This window comes from Stegodyphus dumicola, chromosome 10 (genome assembly GCF_044657685.1).
Source record: "Stegodyphus dumicola isolate Sdum_Otavi_A_Nest chromosome 10, ASM4465768v1".
Classification (NCBI taxonomy): domain Eukaryota; kingdom Metazoa; phylum Arthropoda; class Arachnida; order Araneae; family Eresidae; genus Stegodyphus; species Stegodyphus dumicola.
This window is the reverse complement of record NC_140777.1, coordinates 53,609,005-53,636,953: the sequence shown is the minus strand read 5'-3', so window position 1 is coordinate 53,636,953 and position 27,949 is coordinate 53,609,005. Positions and strand designations below refer to the sequence as shown.

The 27,949-nt window shown below is 33.2% G+C and overlaps 1 protein-coding gene across 3 annotated transcripts in view; it reads left to right on the top strand.

Annotated features, from left to right (window-relative positions):
- LOC118183408 (serine/threonine-protein kinase Genghis Khan-like) overlaps positions 1–27,949 on the top strand; it is a 210,078-nt gene that overhangs the window by 15,023 nt on the left and 167,106 nt on the right. For all 3 annotated transcript variants that reach the window (XM_035352925.2, XM_085824928.1, XM_035352926.2), the window contains exon 2: positions 6,900–7,177. In XM_035352925.2, coding sequence (XP_035208816.1) covers positions 6,991–7,177 — 187 coding nt within the window. In that variant the 5' untranslated portion in view covers positions 6,900–6,990. The remainder of the gene's footprint in view (positions 1–6,899; positions 7,178–27,949) is intronic.

Here is a 27,949-nt window from a genome sequence, read left to right as displayed (position 1 = left end):
GCCGTACCATCAGTATGTAAATTAACATAATTTTTGCCTTGAAATTTTTATTTGTGTGAAAGTATTGATTGATCACTTTCAGCAAGCCCTCTGGTATTATTGCTTCATAATAAGGACTGTTGGGGAATTTTGACTTTTTCTTTGTTAGCACATAATATCTTCGCTAAGTATTTGCAGTGAGGTGGAGACAAACAGTTTTTGCCTTAAGTGAATTTCAATAGTGATTTACTTAGTTATCTCCATTTTTTACTCTGATTTCATGACAGATATTTTTTTTCAGATTTTAGAGGATAAATTATGCATTATGTATTATTTTAAAAAATAGATAGTTAAAGGAAAAATTTAGATCTAAAATCATTATTTAAGGTAGATCTACTAATGTAACTGCATTATACACTGGTAATCAAATTTAAAGGATAATGAGGAAAAAAATACTCACCAAGTTAATGTTGCAACCAATGCCCAGTGCTGTAATTATTTATGTTAATTAAATACTGTTCAACACAAAATTACACTTCCGTACATCCGTATAAAATATATGTATGCAAATTTGATGATTGACAATATGGTTTAAAATGGACGCATGTTGGAATTCCAGTCTGTAGTCTTGTTTAGAGTGAATGTGGTTTCTGAGAGTGATAAGTCTTCAGTAGTTATGGCTGGTAAAAGTATATTTACAGAGGTGTCCCTTGGCAGAAATTGGCAATTTTTGGTGGTACATGTACACTGCGCAAAAAAAGGGGGGGACAGTTCAATATCTCCCGTTCTACTGGGCCGATTGACGAAATTTAAATTGTGTTCTTCATGTCTCGAAAGCGCGACTTAGGATATATATTAGATTTATATATAAAGCTCTATTCTAATATAGGTATTTTGATACAAAATCGGACTTTTTCTGAAATAACCTACCAATTTTTTTCCATATTTCGATTCTATGACTCAAATTATGCCTAAATATGAAATTTTGTAAAATTTGGTTCGAAATTTACGGAGAAATTCACAAATTTCTGTTGCCGCATTTTTCAGTTTCTGCCAATAATAGTTCACTTAGCAAACTTCTTAATATATAGCAACCTATTTTCCTTTCCCGTGAACAGGAAAAAAGCCATAACGTTCCTTTTTTCAAATAATGTTCTTCATATTATATTTTTAATTATAATTGTTATTATTTTAAGTAATTTTTTCTTTTTCAAATTTCATTTGAATTGTTTAACTTGCATGGTTTCTTTCGAATAACTGTTTTAAAAATTTCTATTTACCCATTCGAACTGCATAATTTAAATAAAAGGTGCATTGTTTTTTCCAAATAGTTTTCTTTATAATTTATTATTTTTTTAATTTATTATTTTATAATTTATTATTTTTTTGGTCATAGTTATTATTTTAGGTAATTTTTAAATTTTTAGACTTTTATTTTGTTTGTCTCTTCAGATAATTATTTTAAAATTTTCTATTTATTCATTTGGGCTGCGCATTTTAAATATATTTATTGATATAAATTTTCCAGAATTTGATTTTATTTATTTGAATTGTGGTTCTTTCGAAAGAATACTTTGTGCCCCAGACTATGGTGCATCTGAAAACTGAATATATTAAAAGAGAAAATACAGTAATGCACAGTTAACACGCCTTTCAATGTTCCGTTCAGAAAAGATATATAAATGAGAAAGATGTATAACCGACATTTTAACTTAGGATGACTTACATATATTGCTTGAAATAGCTTTAACATTATGCTCATTGCTTTACACAATTTTATCATCCTACATTTAGTTTCTTAAAATGTTATTCATATTTTAGTCAAATATTTTATTTTTGAAATCGCAAGAATCAAATATCATAAGATTAAAAAGTTTTAAATTTAAAAAAAGATACTAAATTTTGTGCAAAAATGTATTTTTTTCTTCTTAATGGCTTGCTCTTTTTCTTCAAGCATTCTGCAAGTATATTAAAAAGCATCCAACTTCTTGGTTGATCTCATCTTGGTATTTCTGACATTCATTTTAATTAAAGTTCTCGTCTTCCATTTCATAAAGACCCACAAACACCTGAGCGGTAAAATCGCTGAACACTGGTAGTTCGCTGCGAGGTTCGAATCCTAGTGAACATGCTGGCTGCATGGGCGTTTTCGTGGTTTTTCTCATTGTAACATGTATGCCAGCTAGTTTCCCTTAGAAAGTTCTTCACGAAGGCATCCCATCTTTTAGGGCAGATAGCCCTACTTTGCCGTAATTTAATAATCCAAATCAATCCATTTCATTAGTACTTAGTCTGAACCTTTATCAATTTTTAGAGGATAAGCATTTTAAGGCATGAGATGAAAAGAAAGACTGGTTTCATCAAGAGGGAAAATATCTTTAGGTGACATCCACATACATAACTGGATAAATTCTTGAATTTTCAAATAATTTGACTAAGAAATCATGGGATTCTTTGTTTATGATGATATGATGTTCTATAGCGTAATTTAATTTTATGCAAACATATAGTCGAAAACCAGTCGCTCTTCACTTTAATCTGCAATGATATCATTTTTATCTTTTCTATTAGCACAAGTTCAACTGATAGTATTTGCTGGTGTACACGTCCAGGTGTTTTTTCTTTGAACACCCAAATTCCTTGAAGTATTCTGAAAGCATCCCACTTTTCAAAACACCTTGTATTTCTGACAGCCAAATTCCCCTTCAAATTTTTTCTTACTTTTGTCCCTAATTTTATTCTTTCCTTCTACATTTATTTTCGGTGCTCACCACAAGAAAATTAAAATTTTTCGGTTCTTACACTCCCATAAATTTTACATTCTTGTCTCTTTTTTTTTTTTTTTTTTGTTTGTTTAAATATCAATTACATCAACTGCGTTTCCATTGACGACAGCTTCTCATTTTCTAGGCATTTTTAACTATAAATGACCTTTAAAGCAAAATCCAAAGGATAAATATTTTAATTAACAGATTTTTTGTTAAATGACAAAGAAATAAAAGAGTCCAGCAATGTTTATTCTCAACCACTGAGTAACCCGATTATTATATCGGCTACAAACAATCTAAATCATATTTAAGATCATGCTTTTTATACAATCTATAACACAAGATAAAATTAGCTACTTAAAATATTCTTTCGAAAAAGATTAATGTAAGAATTTATACTTATATATATAATTTTTAGAGCTGGGACGTGACCCAAATTCTCAATGTCATGTTTGCTTAAAAACATTGTGAAAACATCAAACAAACTTTCTCAGTTTTAGACAATTCAATTTGAGTCAAAGTAAGTAGCAGACGATAACACGGCGAAGGTAAAAATTTACTCTTGCAAATATATATATATATATATATATGAAAAAAAGGTTAAAAATTTGAATAATATCTATAATTAAAAAATAGCTTTTAATATAATATTATTAAATATTTATTACACATCACTGAGGGAAAAAATTTCATATAATTAATTCTCCATAAAAATTTATTTGAAATTTAAGGTTAAAAATAGCTGTGGCAATTCATTGTAATAAAAATCCATAAACCACATTTGGCGTTATAATCGCTAAAAAAAAAGTTGCCAAATTTCAGTATGTGAAAATATGTAAATTCGTGTATATCTTAGAAAAATTTGAATAAAAAACTCAAATAATTTTTTAACAAAATAATTTTTTGCAGGTATGCTTAGAATTACACCTACTTTAAGATGATGGTAAAAATTTTATAGGTTATAATTCAAAATTTTTAAATTTATAAAAATTATTTAAAAATATAAATTTTAAAAATAAAATACAAAAAAATAGATGAATTTTTTTTTGGAATGAACCTAAATTTTGAAATGTGAAAGAAAATATCAAAAAGTTAAATAAAAAAAGAAATATTGATAAATATATGCCAAATTCAATGAACATTGAGGAGCTAAAATTTTGAGAGCTAATTTTTTAAAAACTACTCATACGATTTTTATAAAACTTGGCAGTCTGGCATAATTTGAGTCGTAGAATCGAAATATGTAAAAAAATTGGTATGTTATTTCAGATGAAGTCCATTTTGTGTCAAAATATCTATGTTAGAATAGTGCTATATATAAATCTAATATAAATATTAAGACACGCTTTCAAGACATAAAGAACACAATTTGAATTTTGTCAATTGGTCCAGTAGAACGGGAGATATAGAACTGTCCCCCTTTTTTTTAGCAGTGTACACCGAGTTTGTGCAATTCCTTGACTTGTTATTTGTGCAAAAATTGCTGCTACACAAATCCAAAGTAACAAGTCAAAGAATTGCACAAACTCTATATCCATGTACACATCGACCTATTTTCACTGTAAAAAACATCAGAGAATTGCAGATTTCCCTTGACTTTCTCCATGTACACTTCAATCTGTTTTCACTTAAAAAGTCAAAGGAGCACCCACTCAGTCTGTGGCATACAAAATTCCTTTTAACAGCATCCAGAAACTTTCCTCAAACCATATTCCCTTTCGAATGTAACACTTTATATGGTGAGCATTTGAACCTTTCTTGCGACAAATCAGTTCAAAGCCATCTGAATGATCTTTACTTTTGACCATATGCATTTCCTTTGTACAAACAGAATGCTTATAATTCCATTGAAATACATCTAACAAAGTTTCTTTTCTTTTGTCCTCAACCACTAAAAAAAAAAAAAAAAAAAAAAACCCTCACCTTCTGCTTTCTTGTTCTATACCACCATGCACCCATTTTACCACCGGCAGCCATTTTACGATGCACAGCACACAATGTGTGACATACTTTGCACTTGAGCTAATAGATGACTTAATGCAGATTAGTTTTCAAGTGATATAGTTTGGATTCCAGGAATGGAACATAACCATATTAAAACGAAGGATTAAAAGGACTATTGCTAAATTAAAGTTAATAATTTCTTTTTGTATTTTGTATCTTATATATAAAAATTATAATGTAAAAAGCCTCATAATTGCTCATTTTTAATTTGGGTACTTTTTCGAAACTGCGTCATATCTGAAAATTAATTCCGCATTATGTCATCTTAAACTTCTGCATTGCTTATAAGTTTTAGCCCAATCAGATTAACGAAAAATTTTACTATAAATACTACTGCTATGTAACTACCTTCCCTCTTTCTCTGCCTATGCGTGCTAGCTAAAAATTGTCTCTTGCTTGCCTGCTTCTGCATCTTCATCAAAATTGTGGGGTGCAGATTGGCCTCATTATGATGTGTCATGCCATAGAGCAGTGAAGTAATAAATAGGTATTTGGATTATCAAGTGATTTTTGTGATTCTTCAAAAGTTTTCTACATCTTCCACTACGTAATTGATATTTTCAGTGATCTTCCAAACTCAATCCATTCACGACTGCCAAATAACATCTTCCTTATTCAAGCACTCATCCCATGCCAAATTATTGCTAAGAACTAAATCATATTGTCATACGTGCACATATATATCTACATATTTAAAAGTTACACCAGATTAAATATTTAAGGCAAAGCACATTGAGGGTGCTACACATGGGAAAAAGCATTAAAACACCTATGCAGCCAGCTCATACAATGGGATTTCAGTTCAGGCTGAATTTTCAGTCTTAACCACTCAACTGGTAATGGGAATGTGTTCTAGATATAAGTATGTATGTCACAATAATTCATAAGCACTATTCATACTGTATGTATATTATTGTAATTTTGTGTGATTTGCTATTGGGCAATAAGTTGAACACAAAAGCTTTTGCAAGTTACCAGTATTTACTCTTTTCATGTCAACTTCTTGCCATGTCAGAATTTAGAATGAACCCGGTGGCGCAGTGGCTAGTGTATTGCATGCAGCAGTACCACAGGTCCAGAGTTCGATTCCCGGGCTGGGAATGGTCGACTCAGCCTTTCATCCCTTGATTTCCATCACTTGGGTTGATAAAATAAGTACTAAGTTCCCTTGGGGACTAAACACTGGGAGTCCTGCAATAAACTGACCACTTGTTCAGAGCATATGCTTATGCAACCCAGGACCCACGGTCAAGAAAGCAGATTTCGGGCACTGCAGTCCTTGGCCCATTAGGGCTGTTACGCCACTGAGTTTAGTTTAGAATGAAGGACTGAATGAAATAATTAATGTTTAATTCCTGTTACGGAAGTTGGCTAACATGAAAATGGAAGGAAAGTAAAAAAAAAAAAAGTGCTTTCTGATTTTCCATAGCCCTGGTTTCAACATTGGGTAGAATTTTCTAACTTTGGAGGTAATTTTGAGTATACACACTCTAATAACCAACCGATGTAGGTGTGTATTGCATGTTTGAGTATATGTAGATTTATATGCTTTGTAAATAGCTGTCATGTAAAGATATAAATGTCAACTGTATATGGTTTCTGTTTTTCCTCCCTTGTATAATTTACTTTTTTTTTGTAAAATGCTTATTATTTATGAAAATAACAGTACTTATGAGCCATAAAATTATCTAAACACAGGCTCTTCATCAATTTACAACTCATTACAACTGGCATAGTGAGTGGGTGAGTTTTCATAGGATGTGAATAATCAGAAATTACGGGAAAAAATTGTATTAAAAATTAATTCTCACTGGTGAAGTTATTCTCTTTTATTTACTTCCTCATGGAATTAATTGAATATTGATAGTAATCAAACCTTTTTTTTTGGGGGGGGGGCAAACTGTTCCTGAAAACTATTACTGAGTGCACACTGCTCGTACTTGTCTTTCTGCTTTCAGATTAGCTTAGTACAGTGTATGGCCATCTTCACTGTTAACCTTTAAGATCATTGTTCATTTTTTCTAAGTTTGATGTAGTTTTTTTTTTTTATTTTTGAGCTTGTTATAGAAAAATTAGAAATGTTATTTTTTGATAATACTATAAACTGTTATTATACTATAACTAATAACTGAGTATTTTTTCTTTCAGGCTTTAGTCATCTCTTCTGGATGAAGGATGTGGCTGTTTTCTTATATTTGTTAACTTTCTTCCATTTTCTAAATCGTAATTTAGTGTGACAATGTCTGGCCGACCCCCTGAAGAATTAGCAGCGGAGTTGGATGCCATATTTCTTGATAGATCTACTGGAAAAAATGATATATCTATTTCTGTTGAAACCCTCGTGGATGCATTAGTAGTTTTATATGACGAATGCTGTAACTCATCTTTAAGGCGGGAAAAGACTGTATCTAATTTCATTGAATATGGTAAGCATTATATTTATTTTTAAAAATGACAAAGGCATTGATGTAAAATAAGTTTAAATAGTTACAAAATGTAATACACAAAACTATAAAAAGTAGCATAGGATTTGAACAAATTTCTAATATTAGTATGATTATTAGCTCCAAAATAAAATCTTTGTGGAATGCAATAAATTATTTTAGCATGTTTTATAAACCATGCTAGCTTTTCTTTTAATAAGTAGTAATGAGGGTAACAGATTTTTAGGAGATTACTTTCATTTACCTCTTTCAGCTTTCTGCTTTCATTTCAGCCTTTTGCTTACTTCATGAATTATTTTCATTGATACTGAAGTGAAAACTTAAGAGAAGAGAAGCTACGCACTCACATACAAACAAATGAAAATTAAGACTCCTAATTGTCCCAAAGCTGATAAAATGTTTATAGTTAATTTCTGTCGTTTATATAAGATTGCTGGTGCCTTATATTTGCGTAACATAGGGCACCAGCAGCATTAAACAAAGTAGATAATGGGCATGAAATCCTTACTTCTTGATATTAATACCAATAACTAGTAATAATAAAGTAAATATTGCTTTTCTCTGTCAAAATTAAAATGAGCCGTTTTAAATCTATCCACCTAACATTATTATTCATTTTCCTGATTGCATGAGAAATATTTAGATTTAATAGTTCTGAGTTATTTTTAATGTGTATGCCTTATCACTTCTTTCAGCTCACTTTTTTTTCCAATTGCCACTGCTCCTTCCATCTTGGTATCTTTCATGAACAGTTTTTGAACTTGTCTTCTGTAATGGCCTTTGCTGAATGAATTATATTCTTCATTTTGGGAAATTGTAAAAAAAAAAAAAAAAAAAAAAAAAAAAAAAAAAAAAAAAATGTTTTTAAAAGCAAATGTTTTTGCAAATGGTGAAATGAAACAAAGTACAGATTGTTGTCAAATGTCAATGAAAATCATAGCAGTTTAGGGGGACACTTTACAAGTGATTTCTTGCTTGTGTGTAACATAAATGAATCATTCCTGATAATTTTTTTATCATAACAATATAATTTTAATGTGACAAAGAATATACTGTTGCTTAAAGACAGTTCTTTTTTTTTAACAGTAGTCAATCGTGAATATTTAAAACATTTCTTTATTTGAAGCATAATTTTAATATGGATATCTACAGCTGTAAGATGATTTTGTTTATCTAAGGAAGTAGTCATCCTAGACAAGACACTAACATAATTTGTGATTATTAATTTGCATAATGGGTTTGTTCTATTCAGAGATGCTTGCATTGATTAAAAATAGAGCACCGAAGTGGAAATACAGTATCTTTTTCTTAATACTTACAATGCCAATAAAATTATATGTTAGTTTCAAAGATAAGTAGCAAATAATGTTAAAAAATAGTAAGCATGAATTTTCTGAAATACTAAAAATGAATAGTATTCTAAAATATGGAAATATAATTTTCATAAAATATGGAAAATATATCTTATGCATGTAGGAAAAAAAATATAGGATGAATTTTGTGTGATATCTTCAGAAGCACTCATTGCTTGTTAAAATATTCATTCAATAAAAATATGCATACTTGATTTTTTGTATTTTGTTAAAAACTTGAGAAAAATGTTGGAGCATCACTGTAAATCAGTCATCTTATTTCTTAAAAGTATGATCTAATTATTGTATCTTCTAAACATAATTTAGAGCCTTTATATAAGGAACAACCAAGATTCCTTCAACAGATTTTTCTCATATTTCTGAAAAGTTGTGAAATGCGCATACATTTCAAGAAAGGTTTTTGTGAAGATCTTAAGTATTTTTTGAGTTGGTATTATTACTTAATTATTGAACTTCTTGCAGAATTTCACCTGTCTAGACTAAAATATCTTCATTTGTACCTCCTTATTCAGGTAGCTTGCAATAATTATGACTTTAAAAAAGAACAATATCACTTGCAAAAACATATCTTAATTTCATTTTCATTTTTACTGTTTCATGCTGCTTCAATCCAGTGGTACTTCAGTATAGATCATTAATCATTTCCAGATACTTGGACTCGTACCATACTGGATGTATATGAAACAAACTTTTCTAGTAAAACATAAAAGGGAACTGACTAATTGTTCTTATAAAATATTAACACTATTTAATACTAAAATACCAATGCAGTGAATAAAATACATACTGTGCATAAAGGAAGCATTGTACATGAAGTACTATGCATAAATGTTTCTTCTGTCATCCAGATCAAAAGCAATTTTTTCAACATACTCTAGCTTCTCTGATCTTTGTTTGGTAATTGATTTCAACCCCTTTGTAACATTAACTGATTTAACTGAGTCTTTGTTTTTTACATTCAGTGATTTTTTGTTGCTTGACTCTTATCATTAACTTTCCCTAAAACTCACTGTTAATGAATTTACAAAATTATTATACAAAAAACAAAAAATTCCTAGAAAATTCGAATTATAGCACGAGTTGTTTACAGAATAAAAGCAACAGGTACTAACAAAAATTTTCACATCCAAGCAGAATGCATGCCAAATTGGACGTATACCAAGGTAGCACTGTATTTGGTTAAATCAATAAAAGAAATTTTTTTAATATGTTCCTTTTTTTCCTATTGAATCGACAAGTAGTCAATTATGCATTCCTGATATTGAAATTTAAATGATTTGATAATCCAAAGATTTATTATTTGCAATTTGCTAGTTTTATTTGCAGGTAAGAACAATAAATCAATGTTACTAATGCTATCTTTAAATGATGTGGAGTACATTCCGTAACTAATAGTATTTGGCCGTTTTTTCATATTTAATTTTTAACTTTTTTTTTTTAAAGTATGGTTCATGAAAATATCAGACATCATTTGGGATTTTTGATTTATATACCATGTTTTGTACTTAGATATGTGACACTTTTTAAGCATCTTTGTTGTAAAAGATTGCTTGTTTATTAATGGTGATTTTTTTCCTAAAGCATATACATAACATCACTTTTGAATATCACTAACTTAGATTGGAGTAATTTATAACAAAAACTCATCTCGTCATCGTTATAAATACTGTTCTTTTGTTTACAATAATATCTCTCACAATAATCTATTGTTTGATTCTTACTAACATATTCTATTGTCACACAGTTTTAATTATGATAATATGGATTGTGTGTGAATGACTGGTTTTTAAGAATGTTTTAAAAGAAGAAGAGAAGAGGGGGGGAAATGTTTACTTAATCAAAATAATCTTCAGCATCTGATCATTATTTCTTTGTATAGGCCATAATCAATGCCTCTGGAAGCGATGAAGACCACAACTGTAATTGATGCATTGTTGGCAAAATATTTCTTGGACACAGAATAGTTCAATTACTCTACATAATGGCAGTGTGGTTGGGAAATGTCAGGAGAGTATGGGGGACGAGATGCAAAATGTTGATTTGCTGTATGGTTGACACTACTGTATTTGGTCGAGTATTATCCTGAAGCAGTAGGACAATATGTCTGGGGAGATAGGCTGGAAACCAATGTATTATAAGTTTCCTTTGCGACAGACTGCCAGTGGAATCTTCAATAGTTTGTAAACGTGTTTCTAATTAAAATTTTTTTTCAGACATCAATGTAAGGTTGATGAAACATTGTAATCTAACAATTATTAAGGAATAATGAAATGAAAAGGAGAAAGGAACTCCATGCTTAGAGGTAAATGTAACTACTTGCAGTAACATCAAAAATAGAAATGAATTGCCTTATTTTGTTGCCAAATGGGCGATTTCTCACTAAATGTAGCAACACTGCTTTCCCTTGCCATTTTATGACAACCCTAAACTTGCTTTGCTGGGAAGCTACCTTACCGCTCCTTGACATTTCGTAACACTGTCCCCTCCCAAGGACTGCACGTCCCGGGCAGTACAACCCTTGGTCAGAAGGCAGATTCGATACAATCGAAACGTTTTAAAACATACAGATAACATAACTAAAGAAACAAACATTTACACTATGTACAAGTTATATACACAAATTAAACACATAACAATTTTTAATTATATACATTTTAAATTATATACATTATGAACATACATGTTCATAATGAATTTCAATATCAGTCTTTTCATTAAGTGATACCTGGGTCAAAAACTTTTCCACCGCAGTTCTCAGATGTATTTTTATTTTGCATATCACAGTCAGAAGATTCAGTCCTTTCACACTTTTCATCCACAGGAAGAGAGACATTTTGTTCTTCACTCTGAAGTTTGTTTGCATGTACAGTTCACCTCGGTATCTTTAGCAGCTGGTACATGCACATTTTCCTGTGTTTCCTGAGAACCAGTTCCGATGTTTGCACCAGGGTCGCAAATAGAATCGAATCCTTTACAAGCAAAAGTATCCGGGTTTAGAATCAAGTCCTTGTCTACAAAATCTGCACTATGAGATGCACACATGGTTTGCAAAGTGGGTGAATTTTCTTGCAGTACTGGAGTGCACTGCCTAAGCTGTATATCAGTGTCTTCCATCTCTGCATCACGTGCACTTTCAGATGGTTCAATTCTTGCTAACTGCGACGTCGTAACTTCACTTTCAGTTTTGACAAACTTAACTGTCGCATTTTCATTTTCTTCCTTTTCAGGCACTTGAGAATCAAAAGCTTCTTTCCCTTTTTTTATTTCTTCATGTTTTCGTTCTTTTTCTTTAACCCGTTAGATGTTTTATCCTTCATTTCTTGATCTTTCTCTGGCAGTTCAGTAGATATTTCTTTCATTTCTTCATCCTTTGTTTCTTCAGATGCTACTTCTGTCATTTCCACATCTTCTTTTATGGCTCTAGTTTCTTCTGCAAGCTCCACTTTCATCTGTGGGAGTTGCTTTCGCACCTTTTCTTGGCCAACATTTATTTCTTCTCGTCCGCAGTTCTTCTCTTCCAGTGTGGCTTTCATCTCCCTCAGTCCGGCTTTCGTCTCTTCCAGGCTGGCTTTCAACTCAGCCTTTATCTCTTGATATCTGGCTTTCATTTCAGCTCTCATCTCTTGATATTCGGCTTTCATTTCAGCTTTTATCTCTTCCTGTCCGGCTTTCATCTCAACCCTCGTCTCGGCTAAGAAGTCCATCAAAGTCTTCTTTTCCTCTGCCATGGCTTTTCCTCTTCAGGCGGTTTACTGGCATTCAATCGCTAACCCCACTCTTGACATCAGTTGGTACGGGTTTTTTTCTGACACCAGTTGTTACATTATTTTCTTCCTTCACATTCGTACAGGGTTCGTAGATTTGGAGTGAATAACGACGACACTTGATGAAGTATCAAAATACACTTTATTTACCAATATTAATTAGGGCAGCTCCAAAACACTTTTACAGTCGTTGAGAAGATCTACTATAAGATGCACTCTCTGGAACAGCGATGCAGCCTTCAGGCTATCACGGTGAAAACAGCTTCACTGCAAAGCACCAGAGTACAGCTCCCGACTCTGCTCGGTCGTTCTCAGAAATCCACGTACTCTCAAGACACTCCATGCTACAACTCGCAATGCACTCGACGACACACAGAGCACAGCTCTCGACTCTTTGGTTTAGTCATTCCTGGAGCTTAACACACTCTCTCGACAATGTACTCACCATATGTACCGCGATACAGTAATAGACTCTTCGATGCACTCGATGACCGACTAGCCTTCGAGACACTCGCTCAGTGACTGGCTATCAGCTCGCTAGACGAGGCACACACTAACACTGAGTGCTGACCAGCAGGGTTTATATAGCTTTCGACTTGCGTTCGAGAACATTTTGGGCTAAACCGGTAAGAAGTCGTTCCAGAAGTTTCTCCCTCCGTCCACGGCATATCGCCAGAGCCACTAATATTGTTACTAAGAAAAGAAATGAAAAACGTTAGTTTTAAGAATGCGATTGACTAGGCCTGGTCAGACTGCAGCTTTTGAGACACACGGTAGCTCTTTGGAATGTAGCTTGCATTGTAACAAATACAGTCAAAAGTCGTTAATCCGCGCTCGTCGGGACTTCGGCGATTCCGGATTATCAATTTTTTCGGATTATAGATCATCAGTTTAAATCTGGTAAGATGGCATGCAGAAATTATAAAATTAAAAATATGAAACCGTAATTTATGAAATAAAGAACAATTGTGATCTAAAGGGTATCAAAATTTACAAAAAAAAAAAAAAAAAAAAAAAAAAAAAGCTTAATATTTATTTGTTTACTTTATTAAACATTTCTTTCAATGTAAGTTGTTTAAGTTGCTTCGTTTTTTATGTGATAATACTTTCTCTTTAATTCTATAAACAGACATAATTTCTTGTTCAGTTACAAAGTTCCGCTGTTCAAGTCTTATAATTGCTGTGTCGAGAATACCGACTAATTTGTCAATCTAAATTTTTTCGTTTTCAATAACCTCTGTATCACTTTTTTCAGTTATCGGAAGCAAATTACAATGACGAGGAATTTGATTTAAATCATATCAAAGACAGAGTACATCGAGATGAAATACTACATTTAGTGAGGAATTATAAGCAATATAAAATAAAAACATCTACCCTGAAGATAAGGATAGTGCTGACAGATCAACTTCCAATTCATTGTGCCCCCCGCAGCAGAGCAGCGTGAAATTGATAAACAGATTTCGGAATGGTTAGATAAACAAAGGATATGCCTTTATCCATTTTTTTGGAGCAATTCCACTTTTTGACTTCGAAACATACTTTCGCTTTGTAGATCCTTTACATATTAGTAAATATATATCGGAAATTCTATTTGACATAATCGAAAGTTCAAGCTTACTTTTATAAAATTGCTCTAACAGTCTGCAAAAAATAATAAGCCGGATCCAATTCAAAGATCAAAGAACAACGCAATCTGCAACATTAACTGAATTAGATAATTTTAGCTTAGCTTATACCGTCCTTTATACATTAAACGCGCATGCGTAAACGTATTTTGGGCATGCACACACGCATATTCGCAGCCGTAAAGGTCTTGCGCGCATGCGTCAAGGCAACACATGCGCAGAAAGTTTGTAGCTTTGAGGTCCGGATTATAGATCATTCGGTATTATGGGTGTCCGAATTAACGACTTTTGACTGTAGTAGTTTTATTTTTGAAATATAATGTGAAATGGAAATCAAGCTATATTTTTTTATGTATCACCAATTTAGTTTTTGAACTTCTATTATGTGTAATAATTTTAGACAGAACTTGTTTGCCATAAAATTAATTATAAGCATAATGTGTAAACTGTAAATACTTTCATTTCTACATTTTTCTGTTGCCATGATATTACTTTTAGGCAATGACATTATAATGGCAGAAAAGATCAGACTTCAGCAACATAGCGCTGGCAGAATGCTCTTTTGGTGATGTACCTCAGATTTTGGTGAATTGCTCTATATATGCGATGTGCATAGTCATAATTTGCATTAAAAAATTGAACATATTTCACACTCAAATTCTCATCTGAAGACTTAATGAAATAATTTAAATGATTATATGGCAAAAACTGAAATGTTAATTTTAATGCAAAACTCCTGGTAAATTGACAGCTTCTTATAAACTAATTTTTGCATCTCGATTTGCCAGTTCTCTGCAGAGCATGCTGTTTTTATTGCTTCCCCCCCAGAGGTGTATGTATGTCCACACCTCTGAAAACAGAAGAAAATTTGCTAGTTCTAGTTTTCAACTTACTGCGATATTCTTCATTTGAATGAAAACATCTTTATGCTATTTTAAAAACTATTATGTCTTCTGTCAGTGTAAGTTTATTCCTATTAAAAATCATTGGACTAACAGAAAGAAATATTTGGAAATTGTGTAGTGGAAACTGTATGATACTGCTTCTATAGAAGTTTAGCTCAGTGTTCTTCAAACACTACAAAAATAATTATCTATTATATTAACAAGTAATTGATTTCTTTATGTTGGTAGACAATTAACTGTTAAATATCTTGAAAATTTTTTTTTTGTGTTCAAAAATGGTTTTATTTTTAAAATTATATATTTATGTAATTGCACTAAAGATGGATTTATGGGACTGCACATCTACAAGAGACCCTACATTTCAAGAGGCTCTTAAATCATTAATTAATTTTTTAAAAATAGCAAATATGCACCACATTTTAAGATGAAGAAAATTGCAACACCAGCTGGAGATGGATGCATAAAAAGAGAAAATTTTAGCAGAAATTCTTTCAAAATAATATTTAAGATTATCATTAACAGAATTAATATCTCAAAATAATAGAAATGCTGTGTATGTTAACAAAACTTGCAAGCCTTTTTTTGTATGGGATATGAAACCAAATGAATATTTATTCAGTTATTGCATACCTTTCTGAACCTATTAAAGAAAGAGAAATGTGTCCTTTTGAAAAATGAATAGAAGTACTTATCATTATGAAGCTAAAATGATTGAGAGATACCCTTCTTCACGAGTGACATACAATGTGAGGCTAGAAGTGAGTATGTTTCATAAGAAGAAGTGCAATGGGAATACCAAAAAATGCTGAATAATGGTTGTTTCTTTACCAACTATGAAAATAATAAAAATACAAAATTATACATGATACCGAGAAGATTTAAAAAAAAATCATGACAAACTATGCAACTTATACATTTTTTTTTTCATTGAAAGAAAAGAAAACATATTTTTGCATATTTCAAAGATGTTCATTGGGTCCATCTTTGCCAGTTCGGGAGACAACTATGCAATAATCTGTTTTGTTCAACACAAATGCTACTATGTAATGATTTACGTCAAGTGGAATGTTTATATTATCCATTTAGATTAGCAAGGAATGGCAGCATAAAGCCAGCATCCTTTATACATTCCCATGAGGAAAAATCACATTGAATTAAATTTGAAGAATGAGATGGCCACCTTATTAATGCATCATCTCTTCTCATCCTAGGCTTTTATATAGCCCACCAGCGTCCGAGTGGTAAAGTCGCTGAACACTGGTAGTTCGGTCCGAGGTTTGAATCCCACGAACGTTCTGGCTGCATGGGTGTTTTCGTGGTTTTTACCGTGTGTAACTTGTATACGAGCCAGTTCCCTTAGAAAGTAATCCACGAAGGCATCCCTTCCCTTAGGCAGATAGCCCTCGAGGCTTTGCCATAATTAAATAACCTAACCTAACATAGGCATTTAGATTATCCATTTAGATTAGCAAGGAATGGCAGCATAAAGCCAGCATCCTTTATACATTCCCATGAGGAAAAATCACATTGAATTAAATTTGAAGAATGAGATGGCCACCTTATTAATGCATCATCTCTTCTCATCCTAGGCTTTTATATAGCCCACCAGCGGCCGAGTGGTAAAGTCGCTGAACACTGGTAGTTCGGTCCGAGGTTCGAATCCCGCGAACGTTCTGGCTGCATGGGTGTTTTCGTGGTTTTCCCCATGTGTAACTTGTATACGAGCCAGTTCCCTTAGAAAGTAATCCACGAAGGCATCCCTTCCCTTAGGCAGATAGCCCTCAAGGCTTTGCCGTAATTAAATAACCTAACCTAACATAGGCATTTATCCAACCTAGTAGCAAATTTATATTAAAAAACCCTCAGAGATAGAGATACTTTTGCAGATAGTCTCAATAATGATCAATGTGGGGTAATAAGCTGGACAACTATCTTATTGAAAGAGGTAATTTAGTTGTAGCATCAGCAAATTATTCAAGTAAATTGTTCCAGTGACACAATAGGTGTCATATTAGCAAACGTGTATTAGAAACATATATCTCTGTTTTCAGTGTATAAACTTTTTTTGCTTCCTTACCACGCGCCTTCATGGTATAATTGGAGAACATGCCTGGCTAGCTGCTGGAAGGTCCAGAATTCAAATTGAGATGACAGTATTGCACATTTATTATGTTTTCTGATTTGAAAAACCCAATGACTCTTCGTGTTTTTGCCAAACAGAAAAAAAGTGGACAATAATTTATCACTGCTAGTTTTGTGCCTTCTCCTTCTTTACCACATAGCTTTGTGGTGCATTTGAAAACTGCATCTGGCTAGCAGTTGAGTTTGAGTAATGCCGAGGATACTGCACATTTTTCATGTCCCTTGATTCGACAAACTTAATGACTGCTAGTGGCACCCAAACTAAAAGGTGGTGGATAATAATTCATCACTATTAGTGTTTGCTGATTAGGTTATTTTTCTTTCCAGTTGCCCTTTGAGTGGGGAAAACTTTTTTAAAGTTTTTCTCTCGCTTTGCCATAAGGCGTAATAGTGTAACTGGAAGTAATGTCTGGCTAGCAGTTGGAAGCCCTCAGGTTCAAATCTTGACAAGGGCTTTGCACATTTTTCATGTCTCCTGATTCAACAAACCTGGTTTGGACTTGAAGTCCTCAGTATATATTTTAAGAATATATTTAATTTTATCGAGGCTATCCAGTGTTGAAGTTGACTATGCAAGAACAATAAAATTTTCAGTGTGTTGCTTTCATAATTTGAGTCAAATTTTTGTGTTTCACATACTTGTAAATAACTCTAAATTTCTGATAAAGCAGTGCTAAGTCATTTTTTTTACTTTGTAGAAATCAATAAATTTACCTTGATGATGAACTTTCATTTTATTTTTTAATAAAAAAAATTATCACATCATATTTTGAAGTAATACAAATTCACTAAAAGCTTTAATAAAGTCTGTGCATTACCTTAATTATATAAAAATAATATGACAGGGAATAATTTTCAAATAAGGCACTTCAGAAAGGACTTTCTGTCCTTTCCTTTTTGTTCTTAATAAATTAGGTTAGAAATTGATTTTAAAATTTTATTTTACATGCATATATGTGCATACAATGCATCTGGATATTCCTTATCTACTTACAGCATTTTTACCAGTGGTGTTTTGAAGTAATTGAAGGAAATTATTAAATTTAGAAATATGATACTTGATTCAGTAATGATTCCCAAGGGTCTAATTTGGACTCAAAATCTTCAGTGTGTATTTTAAGAATATGCTCAATTTTATAGATATTTTTCATACTTTTTAATGATAAAGATAGGTGATTGAATTTTGTGGTTATTTTAATATGTAATTTTCTTGTTTCTGATCTCAGAAATATTTTTGTAATGAAAATCTTGCATGGTTCAATGTAACTTAGCAGTTTTTTGGCAAATGCTTTAATTGCAGATTGTCATTAATAAGCAAGTGTGGAACTGGATCTTTTAACTGGGATTTTTCTGGAATATTTTATAGATGCCAGTTTAATTCATTGAGATTGTGTTTCCTCTCATGCGTCCTTGTGTGTTATTTTCCGAGAATTTATTTTTATGGTGAAAAATGCAATTATGTTAGGAGTTAGAGGTTTAGCAAAATTTCTTACTTCCTTTAATGCTGATGACTTCTTTCAATCACATTTCAAATGTAACAAAAATTGTTTGAAATGAAATCTGAGTTTGAAATGATATGCATCTGCTTTTTGTTTTTTTTTCTATAGTCATTCTGACAATTAATAGGATTAACTTCCTCAAACAGAATTGTCCAAGTTTCCATCCCCTTAGTCGGACTATTCGCCTGTTTAGCCTATTCAAGTTGGTCAAATAGAATTTGCATTGGTAATCAAATAGAATTTGCGTTGAAAAAAGAATGATACCTTAAAAATTTTTTGGTATTGATCAGAAGTTACTGCTTTAGATACTATTGAATAGCTTTTATTTTAAGAGAACATTCTTGCAAATCAGGGATCATATATCTTTTCATTAATGCGATTTCTGTCATTAATGTTTCTATAGATATAAAATTCATGGCAGATATTTAAGCCCTGGTTGACGTGAGTGGCTTTTTTTTTGCCGCCATTCTTATAAAAAAATCAGAATTTTGTAATTCCGATTAAATGTTTGAAGCTGTCATCAGACAGGAGACAGTAACCAATAATATCAAAACTATACTGAAACAGCTAGCAGAAAATCGGGAATCCATTCAGAGGATAAGTAGATACTGAATTAAAATTTTCTCCACTTCATTGCAGTTAAAACCTCATAGGTCTTCTTTATAAAAGATTAAGAATTGCCTATTCAAAATTTTTATGTCTTTTTTGCGATTCTGTTAATTTTGTTTTGCTAATTATTCTAAACATCTGTGAAAGTATTGAAGGATGGCATTTTATATTACGCCTTCTGTTACAATTGCATACCGAAATATAGTCTATGACTTCTATAAACTGTCACCTAAATAAAATAAGTGTCAAAATATCATTCAGTATGACATAGTCAGTACTTCCCATAAGGGGAATCTCTCTACGTCATATTGAACTTCAAGTATTATTTTCCCTTTTGGTTTTCTTTTATTTAAATTCCAAAACTTGTGCCTTTTCAGAATAAGCGTATCTCTTAAGTTAAACCACCAGAGGTGTGATAAATGGCTAAATGTGGCTACTTGTTATTTATTTTCGTTGTTGTGTGAGAGCTTAATTTGTAAAATTAGGAATGTCGAAAGGACGTCAGGAAACAGGAACAATATATATATATATATATATAATAACTATATAACAAAATAATAATAAAAAAAATCTGAAATTTAAGATTTAACATTACGCCGAAAGGGGCCTTTTTTTTTAACGTTTTGTGTGTTACTTTTATGTATTAAATATCATGTTCTTTGCACTTAAACCATAAAATTCAGTTCAAGAGCAATGTCGCAAAATTATTTTAAAATGAGCATATCTTTAGAATTTCCGATACACAGTTTCGCGCGCTGGAGATAAAAGTTTTTTTTGGCCTTTAAGATGACCATATTCGCAGTAGGATTACGTCATTCAAAATTGGATGGCTCTAGGTATCGTTGTTTTATCATAATGCGAGAAACATACATACATTTATGCAGATTCTTCATTATGCAGGGGCGTAGTTAGAGTTTCCAACGCCCGGGGACAACCGAAGAATTTGCGCCCTTTTCTGTATTCCAAAAATGGAAAACCTTTCATTAACAAATTTCTTGGCATCAGTTTGGCGCCCCTTGGATGCTGCCCCCGGGGACAGATGCCCTTTTGCCCCACTCTAGCTACGCCACTGTCATTATGTAATTTCTTCAAATATAATATATATATATTTATATGTGATTTTTGTGACTCATAGTTACGCATGCTCACATGACCTCTGTCGTCATCACAAGTTTACCGTCTATTGGTTCTGTAAGTTACAGACTGTATTCGATTGTTAGTCTTTTTAATTTGTCTTAGCTTCGACAAAATTTTTAAAACTATATTGCTCATTTTCAATTGTATATAGCGCGCAAGCTGCAAGTTCTCTGGTTAGATTCATTATCACCTAGAACTGGGGAAGAGGGCCTAATTGATTTAAAAATAAATCTCACGGGGGACGAGGGAGGGTGGTGAGAGGTCCCGAAACATTTTTTTACCCCACTTTTGTCACTTCCCTTACTCTTTCTCGTTATACCGACGTCAGCAGGAGCGTAGCTAGAAGGGGACAAGGGGGCATCTGTCCCCGGGCGCAGAATCCAAGGGGTGCCAAACTGATGTTACGACATTTTAGAATTAAATGTTTTCCATCCTTGGCAAGCAGTAGGGGGCGCGAAATCTTCAGTTGTCCCTGGGCGCTGAAAACCCTAGCTAAGACTGGACGTCAGGCTGTGCAGCCATGTAAAAAAAAGCCCATATGTAAATCAGTTTGCCAGATGCCGATTTCTATTTAAGCCTAAATAAACTTTTTTTTTTTTTTTTTTTAATTTTTAATTTATACATTATTTTAACATAAAAACATTTTACGATATATTAAAAAAAAATCTTTGAAGTCGCAAAAATAGCATAAGAAAATGATGGATGTCGCAAAAATTTCGCAAAATCGCAACTATTAGAATTTGAGTAGCACAAGTTGGTCAAAAGTCGCAAATTTGCGAAAAATTGCACGATCTGGTAACACTGGCTGGAGATGAAAATCTGCTTCATTTCGAAAGTTGTTGCAACTGCTCGTTTTCAAATCCTAGAGTTTGTTAATAAAATATTTTAAAGTTTTACGATGATATAAAAATGGCATTGCCCAAACATTAAATACATTCCAAAAATTCGTGGAAAGCCATTTCGACTATTCCCATCTTTGTACGACTTTAATCAGCCGAGGTATTAATTGAAAACTCTGATTTTCGCTCTCATTTTCCCGAGTTGCAACAGTCTTGCGCGTTCGAGGTAAAAATGCGTTATTTCGAAACGTGTTGGTACTGCTGGCTTTCAAATCGTAGAGTTTGTTAATCAAAAATTTGAAAATTTTACAAAATCTATACATATAAAGAAGAATGTCTGTTTGTGTGTTTTTTGTTCGTGTTATTGATAATTTTTTTTGCCACATTTAATCCACGAAAATTGAATATAGGTGAAATATTAGGTGGAACATGAGCTTTTACGACCGTTTGATTTGAAAGGCGAAATCGTTAAATACTGCGCGCCATTGTTGCTGATATAATGAGAGAGAATTAGCATATTTTTCTATCGAAATTTTTTATGTGGGTTCCATATCGCATCAGACTGAAAAATGTATGACTATGAATCGTATTTTTTGCATCATTGTTAGAGAAGGATTACAGCGGTATCATTCTCTCTGTTTTTCGATGCATTACTATGAATCTAAGTTAACTAGCATCGGGTACTTTCGCTAGTATGGAATGTAATATTGTCACGTTATTTTCTTCCTTCACGTTCGTACGGGGTTTGTAGATTTGGAATGAATAACGACGACACTTGATGAATTATCGAAACACACTTTATTTAGCCAATATTAATCAGAACAGCTCCAAAGTCACATTTTACAGTCGTCGATAAACTACTATACATACACTGTAACAATCAGCGACACAGCCTCCAGGTTATCAGGCTATAACGGTGGAGACAGCTTCACTGCAAAGCACCAGAGTGCAGCTCCCGACTCTGCTTGGTCGTTCTCAGAACTCCACGTACTCTCGAAACTCACCACGCTACAACTCGCGAAGCACTCGACGACACACAGAGCACAGCTCCCGAATCTTCGGTTGAGTCGTTCCCGGAGCTCAACACGCTCTCTTGACGATACACTTTTTTTGTGTATGTATGTGTGTGTGTGTGTGCTGTACTTTATTTAAATTTATTTCCTCGAATTTCAATAGAAATATATTTCTCTTTCTAATTAATACAGTTCTCACTTCCCGGCAAGGCAAAAATACATAAAAACGCTTCATTAAAAAAGTGTTAAGTATAGAAAAACATAAAACACCAAATACAGTTAAAAGCAATAAAAAAGCAATTTTTACTATAAAACTATACTTTCTACGCAAAAATAGGCAACGTACCCGTTTCCCGTATAGAAGTCGATTAAAAAAAATTTGCCACAGAATCGGTAGTGTCGTAAAAAAAAGCAGATTCTTCCGAATTACTAATTACTCCGAAGTAATTAAATTTTTCCATAGTTATTAATTTAAATAGATGGTGCAGTTGATCATTGAAAAAATTTGCTAGATATATTTTGCATTTAATTTCATAGATTCAGTCCCCCTTTTTTTTTGGGAAGGGGGATTACAGAAAAAACGGGTTCATGAGGTTTTTTTTTTTACGGAGAATCACTTTCTTCTTTTGTTACTGATATAGAAAAAAAGGGCCGTTTCTTAGAAACAAAGAAATAAGATATGTTAAATTTCTAGTGGTAGTAAATTAAATTTGAATCAGGCAACATCAAAAATGGTGTGTAATGTGCCTATATCAACCGAAAGTACAGAAGCGCGTTCGCGGTTCTTTTTGCAATGGGTCCGATTAGTAGGCAAGAGAATTATTTCGTGAGAGCATCAAAGCAGGTGCATTGTGCACGCTTGTGACCCCGGATTCATTGGTAAACATTCCGAATTTTGCGAAGATTTTCGTGATCTACTATAGACTAGAGTATACCGGTTGTAAGCGAGTTGGAATAAAAAAGAAAGCACTTGTGAGAGGTGCGGTACCTTAAGATCCAGATAATCTTAGTCTGCATGCACAAACCGCAGGTGAAATAAAAATTTAGATTAAGCAATTTGTTTTTTCCATGACCTAGTATATAGTGAACAATGCTAAGGCCATACGAAAAACCTGCTAATTAAATGGAAAGTTTTTTTTTTTTTCCTATTGCATTGGTTTTTTTTTTTTTTTTAAATTAAAAATGATAGTTTAGCTTTTAGAAATTCTGTGTACTCATTTACATTCGAATAATGTTTTTCTCTGAGATTTTTCGTTCTTTTTGGAATATGTAAATAGAAATCAGAAACATTTTTTCTTCTTAGAAATCTGGGTATAATAGTTGAGGGCGATCACTCATCATTTGCTATGCTTTTTAGTTGTTCATAAACCACGAGAAGTTATTATGCATGAGAAGTACTTTAAAAAGTGGAGATTATTTGAATGTTTCGAAAATTTGCATCATAAAAAAAGTAGTGAAGCATCATATTATAGTCTTTAGTAGAAGGAATGCTAAATTCATGAGCATGGCAGCATTAGATGTGATGTATTCATCCAACTTTTGAGTCATTTTAAATCCGTGTAATTTCTTCAAACTTTTATCTTTGCAAGTATATACATGAATTTAATTAAGTTATATATTAGAAATGTACTATAAAATTAGACTTTTAGAATAGAATTACAAGATCCAGCAGAAATATCTTCCGCTTAAAAAAAAGGAAAAATCCTATTCCAGATTTTATTTTACATTTTGAATAATATTTGCAATTTTGTATCACTTTGTTGTAAAGATATACAAATGCTTGCTTACATGAGCTAATACACATCTCATCCAGAAGTTCTGCAGTGCACATTTAGTCATTCTGTTCATCAATGAAACTATTTTCAGTGTGAAAAGCATCTTTCAGTTACTCTTTATCAGAGGCTACGCTTAATCTTTGGCTAGGTATGTCCTAGTGAAAATGAGCCTTTCTGCAAGTATTATTTGGGCACTTCATTTCACAACCTAGTGACACTGTGGAGCAGACTGTCTCACCAGATTGTGAGACCTCTTTGTGAGTGATTTCTTGAGAAATACTTAATCGCTTGCCTGATTATCCCGAGTTATCCCGGGTTCGCATACATTGCAGTTAATTATTATCCCGAGAAAACTCGGGCGAAGGAAAATTTGTCAGTGCGATTAGTTTTATTACGGTTTTACTCGGCCTGGAGGAAATGAAAGAAAATTTTCGGCTTTTATTGGAAGTTTTCTCCATCGTCTCGTATATGTCGGCTTGTGGATTAGTAAAGTATAAAGTATGATAGTTGCGTTTAAGAAAGTAAAATAATGGCGATGATGCAAGATAGCGAAAGCGATGATTTTTCAGATAGTGATTATAACCTCAAGGCATTTTCCAGATGTTATTCCTGCTACTGGAAAAAAATCAAATCCAATGAGACAGTGCCTCTGTGCTCCCGTAAAATAGATTCCAGAGGTAAGCCAGTAAGGAAAGAGATCAGATACCAGTGTATAGAATGTAAGGTATCACTTTGTGTTGTCCCTTATTTCAAAAACTATCATACAACGACTAATATTTATTATTTTTTTTATTTGCCCGTGATAAATCATTATAGTAAACTAATATTAAAACTAAATGCTTTTACACCTGTAAAAAATTAAAAATTTAACTTAAAACCTATATATTTTGTTCTGTTTCGTTTCCTTGTATTTAATAATAAAATAAAAAAATGTGATGATTTTTTGCAATTTTTTTCAAAAAAAATTTGTAAAGGAAGCGGTTAAAAGCCGAAGATTTTCAACGTAGGTCGAAAATAACTAAACTGCAATGCGCGCTCTTCGTACTGAGATCGTGACAATGCTGGAGGCAATGGCTAAGAGTGCGAAGTAGAATTTCTCGATGAGGCTTCAGGAGTGCAAGTTCGTGAGGCAAGTATTTGGATATTATTATTTTTAAAACAAAATCATAGTAAACAATATTTTGTAGGATGATGAAGTAAAGTTTAGAATGGGATTGTTGCAGTCATTTTTATTTCCTGTCTTAAATACCAGGAGATCTTTTTCTGCTAGACCCTATGTAGGATTATGTTATGTCTAGAAGTTTTTAACTTATATCCTTCGTACCCTACTAGACTGACAAGCGAGTTATAGCTGTAGTCTGCATTAAGATGACAAAACCTTGATAAGGTTTAAAATAAGCTTTTTAAATTAACAGAAGGAACTACTTGTGCTACAGAATATAACTCTGCAACTTTAAAGCATTTAAAATTACATAAAATGAAATTAGGTATAGTCTTTAGACTACACATAAAATAGTCTACCTAAGCTACCTCAGGTAATTAACGGCGCGTATTTAAAATTGGCTATTAAGATAGCTAAAGCCAGGATAAACTTTGGCATAGCTGACAGTAGCACGTAACTGCGAGCGAGGCGCCCAGAACTCTAACCTAAAACATTCAAACCTTGAGTTTAAACTACTGAACAACTAATTTGCATTCTGTTGGACTACGGAAAGAAGAAGTTAAAGTAAATATTCAAATCATAATAAGTGGTTAATTAAAATAAGATTCCGGATCTGCATTTCCCTGTAATTCCCTAGTCCTTAGCTTGCAGTGTTTTCTCGTTTCTGATTGATTAATTTTTCTCCAAATTTAATTTTAGCTGGATAAATCTTAAGAATTTTTAAACGTTAGCTACCGATATATCAAAGAGCACTATCTCACACCGATGTATGTATTTCTGTAGTAGTATCCAAAACTAATTCCAGTGTGAGAATTCAGAGTTGTTTTAATCAAAAATATGATTTCAGTATTATTTTAACAATTTAATTTTATATAATAATTTTGATATTTAAACAACAAGTCAGAAGCTGAGATCACGTGTCATAAATATGAGTCGTAGCATCTTTATACACTGGATTCCAAATATTAAGGAAAAATTACGAAAATATGGATAACTCGTTGGCAAATAAGCTAATCCGTATAAAATTTTAATATGTTGTCAAATAAGAATTGGTGAGTAAAACTGCACTATTACTGGCACTGCAATCGAAATACGTCATCTGCGAGGAGCATAAAATTGCATGTTCCAGAGCAAGCCTGTAAATTTCGCTGTGATAATGAGATAAGAAATCGGGGATAGCCGATTGTAACAATGATCTGCAGTCATCATTTGACCAAAGAACTGCGTTGGAGAGTTGTACATTAGAGGCAGGACAAAATCTGATAAAAGTGGCCAGAAAGCTAAATGTGAGCCCTTCTGTGGTTCATAGACTTTGGCAACACTTTCTAACTACAGATTCGGCATTCAGGAGGTTCAACGAAGGATGGCCAACAGTGATGACCGATATTTGTTCGTGTGCGCATGAAGGAATAGAATCTCAACTCGTAGCCTCTCTTGTTGCAGCCACTGGAAGGCTGGTTCAATGTCAGTCGTGCGTAGAAGGCTTCACAAACGAGGTCTGTACATAGGCGGCTAGCCATTTGTGTGCCGCTCACGTCATGTCATAGAAGGGAACGTTTGAGGTGGGCACGTCAACATGTTCACTGGACAGCCGATTCTTCTCTCTGTACGGATGAGTCCAGGTTTAGCCTCTAAAGCGATAACAGTTGTTATTTAATTTAGAGAGAACCCAGAACCCGTAATTATAAAAGATATGCATACAGAAGCGGCGGTGTCTGTGTGTCTTTGAGGGGGTATTTCTTTGGGTGGACGCGCAGACAGTGTCTTTCCACGTGGAACCGTGAATGCTCAGACCTATAGACATCCTTGATGCTTATTTACGCACTTATGCTGGGGCAACAGATGATGACTTGCTGCTACAGGATGACAATGCTAAACCGCACAGGGCTCGCAATATAATTAATTATCTTCAGCTGCAAATAGTTCAGCGCATGGAATGGCCAGCAAGATCACCAGACCTGAATCCTATCTACTATGTCTCGTGTGCTTTAGGAAGGTGTGTAGATGTCCAATCTTCCTCTTCAGGCCCTTGCCACGCTTGCAAGAACAATGGCTCTCATTGGCTACGGAACTGATAGACTGCATAACTGGCAGAATTGCACATAGCTGTATGTTATGCATTGCTTCTAGTGCAGATCATACTCCATATTGAAGGTAATTTTCCCATACCAAACTGACACATCCGATTTGGCCATTCTTTATATATGCTAATAACACCATAATTGTCTGGAAATTTCATGTTATTATACCTTGTATACTGTGAGTCAGTTTCGTTATTTTTCATGTAGCTTTTTGAGTAATCATCAGTTTTATGATTTTCCCTTAATTAATGATAACCAGTGTAGTTCGGCTATTCTTTACGAGTACATTTTCTAAGGGAGCTTCTTCACTGAGGAATTATTGAGGAATTATACCCTGACGAGTTAAAACAATATGATCATCCTCACATTTTTCAATGAACTTGTCTGTATGACGTGGAGCGCACGTAATTATTTGGGAATGGTATTTAACTGCTGCCGGAGAAGGTAAGAAATTATTCTTGCACTTTTGTGAGTGATGGGAAACGCTGCCGATTTAAGCGAATTTGGGCCCGAAGACTCGGAACGAGTATTTCCGAAACTGCACGTTTGGTAGATTTTTCACGATCTGCTGTAGTTAGTATTTATGCAAAGTGGATAAATGATGGTGAAACCAGCAATGAATGCCAAGGTGTTGGACGTCCACGCGTCATCAAAGAAAAAGGACATCGGAGACTGTATCGCTTGATACCACAAAATCGGTGCCACATAGTGGCTCAGCTTAATAAATTACTGCGCAGCAGACGTGCCAGTCGTGTGCCTATTAACCAAGCTTCATTGTTAACTACGCCTACAGTGTACCCGGGAACATCGAGACTGGACCATGGATA